The sequence below is a fragment of the Sarcophilus harrisii genome, chromosome 1, assembly GCF_902635505.1.
Source record: "Sarcophilus harrisii chromosome 1, mSarHar1.11, whole genome shotgun sequence".
Classification (NCBI taxonomy): domain Eukaryota; kingdom Metazoa; phylum Chordata; class Mammalia; order Dasyuromorphia; family Dasyuridae; genus Sarcophilus; species Sarcophilus harrisii.
The window spans coordinates 709511317-709518826 of NC_045426.1; the positions used below are offsets into that span (position 1 = coordinate 709511317).

The 7510-nt window shown below is 68.1% G+C and overlaps 1 protein-coding gene across 1 annotated transcript; it reads right to left on the reverse strand.

Annotated features, from left to right (window-relative positions):
• Positions 1 to 579: 579 nt before the first annotated feature.
• SLC25A1 (solute carrier family 25 member 1) lies at positions 580 to 7166 on the reverse strand. The gene is made up of 10 exons (XM_031948967.1): positions 7056 to 7166; positions 6380 to 6594; positions 4586 to 4693; positions 3928 to 4027; positions 3349 to 3487; positions 2872 to 2956; positions 2576 to 2680; positions 2380 to 2495; positions 1560 to 1633; positions 580 to 1477 (listed from the first exon to the last, which is right to left on the reverse strand). Exons 1-10 carry the CDS (start codon positions 7058 to 7060, stop codon positions 1363 to 1365), a joined length of 1062 nt encoding a protein of 353 aa, XP_031804827.1. The 5' UTR covers positions 7061 to 7166; the 3' UTR covers positions 580 to 1362.
• Positions 7167 to 7510: the final 344 nt, after the last annotated feature.

The following is a 7510-nucleotide window of genomic DNA, read 5'->3' on the forward strand; positions in this document are numbered from 1 at the left end:
CTTCACAAGTCAGACTCCCCCAGGGTGTGACATTCAAGGCCCCATTTACTGCCCAATTTCTAAACCATGGCTCCTCAGACAAGTCCATCAAATCAATGATCAACGAGCATTTATTAAGCACCTACTGTATGCCAGACACCAGGCTAAGTGCTGGGCATACAAACGCAAGGTATCCCTGCCCTCAGGGAGCTTACACTCTATGGGGCAGAGGGAACCCCCTCTGCTGCAGCAGAGGAAACACCCCGGCAATATTTTCCTGGATGTACACAGGAGGTGGCAGAGCAGGGTTCCCCTCGGTCTCCCTGCCCCCAATCAAGGAGCTGCTGGGAAGCTTCCAGGCCCAGCCGGTCCTAGGCCTCGGTTTCCTGCTGTGAAGGCAGCCGGGCCCAATGGCCTCCCGGCTCCAAGACCCTCCAAGACCCTCCAGGTCCAAGTCTGTGTCTCCTGGGCCCACCTGGGCCCTGCCCCCCCTCTTTCCCCGAGGGATCCTGGGGGGGCTCACTGTCCACCAACGGTCACCCCGGGAGCGACCCCCAGCCTGCCCCGACCCCTTGACATCTCACACAGACAAAACGGCCATTGATACCAGCTTGCGGTTTATTCTGTCATCGGGTGTGAGGCAGGAAGTGGATCTGGGGTGAAGGCCTAGGCCCAGGGCCGAGGCCCCGACCCCTGCACCGAGGCCCGTCCAGCCCCGGCCGGCCCCCTCCGCTTCCCCTCTGCCCCCACCACCCACACAGACCTTGGTCCCATGACGTGGCTCGCCCCGGCCCCCACCGGCCCAGAGCCGGGAGCCCCCCAGGCCCGGGCTAAGGGCACCGGTGGCTTTGGGGGCCGAGGCCGGACCCCCGGAGGCAGCTTTGGTGTGTGGCGGGGCGGGGGCTGGGATCTCTCCGGGAGAGGAGGATTTGGTCCTGGGGGGCGTCCCCGCCCCCGCCAGGCGCGAGTCTCGGGGGGGCCCTGCCCCCCCCAGGGAGGCCTGTGGCTTAGAAGGCACGGGGGCGGAGCCGGCAGTGACAGACACGAATGACAGACACAAGGATACACACAGAACGTGGAACGCAGCAGACACGACACAGAAAACATGGGACAAGATCTGTTTGGCACAAGTCACACTGGAATGGGGGCTCCGGGGTCGGGGCTCCAGGGGCCCGGGCGGGGGCTTGGCCCCCCTCCCCCCACATCTCGGAGAATGACGGGCAAGAGGCGGGAAGGAGGTGGGGCAGAGGCCAAAGGTCACACCCAGAGGCCGGCCGCCACCTGCCCGCTCACAGTGGTGGGGGACACGGCCCCCTCGCGGCCGGGGCCCCGAGGAGCAGGGGCCAAAGCGGGGCCCCGGGCTGTCCAGCAGCGGCGCCCCCTTCAGTCCGTCTTCCACACCTTGTTGAGCAGCTTCACGACTTCGTCATAGATGATGAAGACGATGGCCACGTCCAAGCAGACTCGGCCCAGCCGGGGCACGGTGCCCTTGTAGAAGCTGCGGGGGAGGAGCACGGGTGAGGGAGGGGCCACCCTCCAGGCTGGGGCCACCCCCTCCCCCCAGAACGGCCCCAACTCACGCCTTGAGGCCCTCGTGCTTCATGATCTGGTAGCCGCAGTCCCACGTGCTCTTGTACTTGTGAGCCTCCAAGCCCTGGGGGGGAAGGAGGAGCTGGAGACCTTGGGGACCCCGGGCCTTTGGGCCCCCCCCCCCCCCGGGTGAGGGGCCTGTGGGCATCTGGGGCCCAGGGCTGGGGCTCTGCCCGCTGCGCCCCCCTCCCCCCCCAGCACCGGCACACAGGAGGGGCTTAATAAAGGCTCATTGGGAAGAGGCTTTCCCGATGGCCACAGGGTCTGTGATGCCCCCCGGAGGCCGGGCCCACCCTGAGCCATCGCTGGGACCAGTCCTGGCTGCAAGTAAGAGGAGCCAGGCCGGCTGGGGGATCTGCTGCTTCTCCCTCGGTTTCCTCCGCTGCCCTCTTACCTCTCCGGGCCTCCAGAGTCTCTACTCTATTGGACTGTCCCCCCCTAGTCTCTTCCCTTCCCCCCCCCCCCAGGCCTCCTTGCCCCTCCGGCTGCTGGTGCCATTTACAATCCTGATCTCTGTGGCAGCCGCTCCCGGCCCCGGGGGAGCCTCACTGCTCAGGAAGAAGCAATTGCCTCCTGTCAGGGGTATTCAAGGCCCCACAACACCAACCTGCAGGCCTCGGTGCCCCCGGGACCCACCCCCGCCCCGGCCAGGGCACCCAGCAGGCGCTTAATATGTGGAGGAAGTGGTGGAGGAAGTGGCGGGTGATGGGTTTGGGGGGGCAGCTTTTAGGCCCATTGTACAGGTTCACGAAGGGAAGAGAGGAAAGAGAAGGCAGAGCGCCTCCCACATGGCCCGATTCTGGCGCTCACCTGCATGCGGGTCTTGATCACGTCCAGCGGCGTGTTCCCAAAGACGCTGGCGGCCCCCGCGATGGCTCCAAACGCCCCCGTCACCACCGGGTTCATGGGCTTGTTGGGGTCGTCCCCTGCGGAGGGCAAGCCCGGTGTGAGCCCACGGGAGGGCCGGGGCGCCGGTGGGGCTGCGGCGACGGGCGCAGGCGCTTACCTCGGTACCAGTTGCGCAGGGAGGTCATGACGAAGAAGCGGATGGCCTGGTTGGAGCCTTGTTTCAGCACGGTGGCGGTGAGACCCTGGTAGGTGCCCTTCAAACCTGGCGGCGCCCAAGCAGAGGTCAAGGCCCATCTGTGCAGGAGAAGCTGCCGGGGCCCCCGGGGGAGGAAGCCCGCCGGCAGCAGGGCCCCCGGGACCAGGCCGAGACCTCCGGGCAGGCTTCTGAGCCCCCCTCCCCCGGGGAGTCCCCTTAACCATGGAAGGCCGAGCGGGCCCGTTCCCGGCACTGACCTTGCTCACGGATGATCTCCCTCACCCCGTGGAAGAAGCCGCGGTACTTGGGGTTGGGGGAGCACTGGTCGTGGATGAACTTCACCTGCAAGTGGAGAATGGGGGACCGGGAGGGGTCAACCTGAGCCAGGGCCCCCAGACCTGCCCCCCACCCCCTCCTGCCCAGCAGCACCATGGGAGAGAGGGGAAAGGTCAGCTGGGAGCAGACAAGGTGAACCTGGGCTGTGAAGGAACAGGAGAAGGGAAAAGGGAGGGTGTGATTGTGACTGTACATGAATGTGAGTGTGAGCACATGTACACACGCACGTGTCAGACACCAGCCTGAGAGGCTGCAGAAGGGCCCTCAGGCCAGACCTCTGCCTGCCCCCCCCCTTCCCCCCCCCCAGAGGGGGGTGAAACTGCCTGTGCCCCCTTGGGCCCTGGGTGGGGAGAAGGCGTGTGTGGGGGGGGGAAACGGCGGGGGCAGGGAGGCCCCACCTTGATGGTCTCCATGGGGCACACGACCACCACGGCCTCGGCCACGCCGGCCCCCAGCCCGCAAAGCAGCCCTCGGGTGCTGTCCAGCCGGCCCTGGGCGTCCCGCATTTGGTTACTGAGAAATTCGAACATTCCGAACCTGGGGGCAGGGGTTAGAGGTGAGGGCGACGTGGTCAGAACCGACTCCCTGGGCCCCGCTGGCCGCCCCCCCCCCCCCCCCCCAGGCTGGCTCCCGCTTCTAGAAGACGTATTATTTCCAGAGACTTATTTTGGGCTAATCCGGAAAAGATGCTGGCCCCACAGCAGCCCCGTTTAACAAACAGAGAAACAGGCTGAGGAAATGGGCGAGTAGCCTGAGGCACAAGAGGCTGAGTGAGGAATGAGTAGAAAGAAGCCCGGCTCTAGCCCACTCTAGACCGCTGGGCACGGGACCTCTCCTCAGAGCCTCAGCTCCCACATCTGTAAAATGGGCTCATAAACTTGTGTGCTACAGCCCGAGGGCTGCGGTGAGGAACCCAGGGCAGACTCCAAGCCCTTGGCTGCCAGGTAGCCCGGCCCCTCCCCCCAGCCGAGGCTCACCTGACGGCCGCTTTGGGGATGGAGCCGTAGAGCAGAGAGCTGAGGCCCCGGTAGAGGCCCAGGACGCCATGGCTGCGCACAGTCTGCTTCACACAGTCCCCTGGAGAGGAGGCCCCGGCCGCTCAGCTGGGCAAAGGGCCCCGCCCACCGGCGCCCCAGCCCGGGTGTGCCCCACCCCCTCCCCGGGGGCAACAACCTCCCAGTATTCAGCTCCTCAGGAGGCAATCAGTCCTCAGTCCTGCCCCTGCCCCCACCCCCACCCCCCACCCCCAGGGCCGGGTGTCTCCCTGGCCCAGGCTGCCAGGAGCCAAGGCCCCAGCCCACCCACTCTACAGGCTGGGCTGTGCCACTTTCTGTTCACCTAGTCCCCACCCTCCTTCTTCACGCGGGTGTCCATGCTGCCTTCAGCATCGGGGCTCCCCATGCCCCCTAATCCAGGCTCCCTCTGCCCCTCCGCCCCTATAGCCATGGGGCGCCCGGCTAGGCCCTTCCCAACTCCATCTGGCCTCTGCTCCCGCTGCTGCCCTGGCCCCTTGCCCCTCCCTCCCCCGCTCCTGGCTCCCTTCCATCCCATCTCAAAGGTCCTTCCCCTCCCCAGGATGGCGGCTCCCTCCTGCCCCCCCTCTCCCCCCATGCCCCCCGCGCCCCGCCCCCTCACCGATGCCCCGGTAGCGAGGGGGGTTGGCTTTCTCGTCCAGCTGCAGCTGCGTCTTCACGTACTCGGTGGGGAAGGTGATGCAGATCTCGATGCCCCCGGCCAGGCCGCCTGCCAAGGGGGACAGCGGGGTTGGGGGCCGCGGGGCTGGCTCCTGGGGGGAGGGGCGGCCCCCCGCACCCCCTCCCCGGCCGCCACTAGGGGGCAGGGCAGAGGCCGGCCTTGGGGCTGGGAATGCAGACTGTCAGCCCCACTAGGTGACCCTACAACAGCCCCCTCCCCCCGGGCTCCTCCTCCACCGGGGGTGGGGCTGGGGCGCCAGAGCCCCCTTCTACCTGCCCTCCTCCCCTCCCCAAAGGGGGATCCCGCCCAGGCCGGTCTCGAGGTATAGAACCCAACGTCCCCTCCCCCCATTGGACAGCGCCAAGAGCCCCAGATGCCCGGGACACGCCCCCTCCTACTGGGGATATTCCAAGACCCTCCCCCACCCCAGCCTGGGGAAACATGACTCAGCAAGGGGGGGGAAGTGCCGCCCCGAGCCACCCGAGGGATTTCAAAGACCCAACTCTCCCATTCTGCAGAGTGGGAAACTGAGGCCCGGGGAGGGCAAGGGGCTGGTCCAAGGCCTCCAGGGAAGAAAGAAGCAGAACTCCCATTAAAGCCCACACCTCTTAGTTCCTGACCAGTGCGAGCACTTCAAGGAGACCCCGCAGGCTGCCTAGCCCGAGGGTTGACATTTGGGCGGGGGTGTCTCTGGAACTCGGACTCCGCTTTGGGGCTGGACTGCCTCAGTTTCCCCTTTACCCCCCGAGTCCTGGCCCAGACCCAGTTCTCTGGGAGGGAAGGGAGAGAAGAGGCCAGGACTCCGCCCCCTCAGTCCGAGTGGGGACCCAGCCCAAGCTCCCCCCCCCCCCCCCCCCAGGCCCGGAGCTCCAGGACAAGGAAAGGCCCTAATCCGGTCACAAGCTCCGGCCCGGCTCCAGCCCCTCTTCCTTTTGCAGATAAGGAAACTGAGGCTCCGGAGAAGAAAGCAGATCACGGCTTAGCCAAGACCCTGGTGAGGGGGGGCTCCGGCGGCCCCTCCTGCTGGCAAGACGCTTTCCCTTGGACCTGGAGGCCCCGTCACCGACAGGGAAGGAAACTGAGGCCCCAAGAGGTCCGGCTCTGGCTCTGGGACCGGGGCAGGCTTCGGAGCCGCCCAGGGCCAGGGCCCCAGGGACGGAGCAGACAAAGCCTCCTGGGCCCGCCCCCACCCGGGGGAGGCTGGGGTCCCCCAAGCCCGGGGAGGGCGGGACAAGGGTCAGTGGGAATCCGGGGGAAAGGGTGTGCGGGGGAGGCGTCTGGCCCCGCCCCCACCCCGAGAGGAGTCCCCCAGAACGAGGGTCTGTGCGAGTCCGAGGGTACGTGGAGGAGGCATTTGGCTCCACCCCCACCCCGGGAACGGGGGATCCCCTAGAAAAGGTCGGTGAGAGTCCGGGGGTGCGCGGAGGAGGCATCTGGCCCCGCCCCCAGGCGATCCTGCGCACCCTCCCCCACCCCGGGGAGGCAGGTCCCCCCTACAAGGTACATCGGCCCGAAGGTCCGTGGAGTCTGGGCCCCACCAGACTCTTCCCCAAACAACCCCGTCGGCCCCACCCCCATCCCGGGGAGGCGGGGGTCCCCCAGGGCCAGAGCAGGAGGAGCCCGAAGGAGGGAGAACCCCAATCTCGCGGGGAACTTCCGGGGCCCCCCCCCGGGTCCCCCTTCTCCCGGGCCCCCGCTCCCCCCGGTGCAGGGCCGGAAGCGGCGCGTGCTCACCTGCCAGGATGGCCTTCCCGGGGTGCGTGAGCTTGGCTTTGCCGGCCGGGGCGGCGGCGGCCAGCGAGCGGCCGGGGAGCGGGGCGGGGGCCAGAACCATGATTGCGGGGGGTGGGGGGGGGGCTCCGGGCTGACTCTCGCCTCGGCGTTCTGGGCTCCCGGGGCCGGCGGCGGGCGGACGGGCCGACTGGACCGACCAGGGGCGGCGGCGGGTTCTGGGGGATGGGGGGCGGGGTCTCGGCGTCAGGGCCTCGCTCCGCCCCCTCCCGCCCCCCGCCTGAGGTCGGACGGCTCCGGCTCCGCCCCGCCGCCTGACCCAGGCTCCTCCCCGGCCTTCCCTCTGGGCCCCGGGTCCGAGGCCCGCCCCGCGCCCGGGCCCTGGGCCCGGCGGCCTCTGGGCGGGCTGCTGGGGGGGCGGGGCTGGCCGGCGCCGCTCGGCTCCTCCCTTTCTGCGGGTAGCTGAGCCCCCATTTCTCCCGCCTCCCCCCGCCCCCGGCTGAGGGCGGTCCCCGGGGCCCCCACGCCTGTTTATGTCCCTTCCTCGGCCTTCACGTCCCCAGGAAGGGACAAAAGATCCGGCTTTCGGGGTTGGGGCCGCCGCCTACTGGAAGCTGTAACCTCAAACTGCTCCGCCTCCGCGGGCCTCAGTTTCCCCGCCTGTCCAATCTGGCCTGACCTCATAAGACGCTTCCAGCTTGTGCCAGTGCCTGCTCTGAGCCCCGGCCCCGTATTCCTTGCTCCTCGGGCTCGGTCTCTTCCTGTTCTAAGGCCTTGGGGCCGCCCTGCCCGGCTCCCAGCCCCCCACTCCATCCCTCAGGGCCCTTTCCTTTGGGCTGGGGGGCGGGGCCTCAGGGACCAGTAGGCGGGTGGGCCACCGCGGGGTGTGCCGGGACCTAGGCACCGAGGGGGGAATCCCTTTTCTGCAGGCCCTCAGTCGGGCTTTTTCCATCCTCAGCTCGGCCTCTGACCTCCCCAGCCTGTGACTCATCCAGGCCAACCTTGGCTAGGAGCCATCGCCAGACTTTACCTCTTCTGCTCCACTGCTCTAGCTCTAGCCCTCCCTCCTCCCTCCTCCCTCCTCCCTCCTCCCTGGCTCCTCTTTTCTGCCCGGCCCCTCCCCTGACATTTATC

What these genes read in the sequence shown, in the direction of transcription:
- SLC25A1 (XM_031948967.1), bottom strand. An exon ending in CGGGAAGGCCATCCTGGCAG is followed by an intron (nt 4,694 to 6,379) that starts GTGAGCACGCGC and finishes CCCCCTTGGCAG; the next exon opens with GCGGCCTGGCCGGGGGCATC. An exon ending in CCTGCGCAACTGGTACCGAG is followed by an intron (nt 2,496 to 2,575) that starts GTAAGCGCCTGC and finishes TGCCCTCCGCAG; the next exon opens with GGGACGACCCCAACAAGCCC.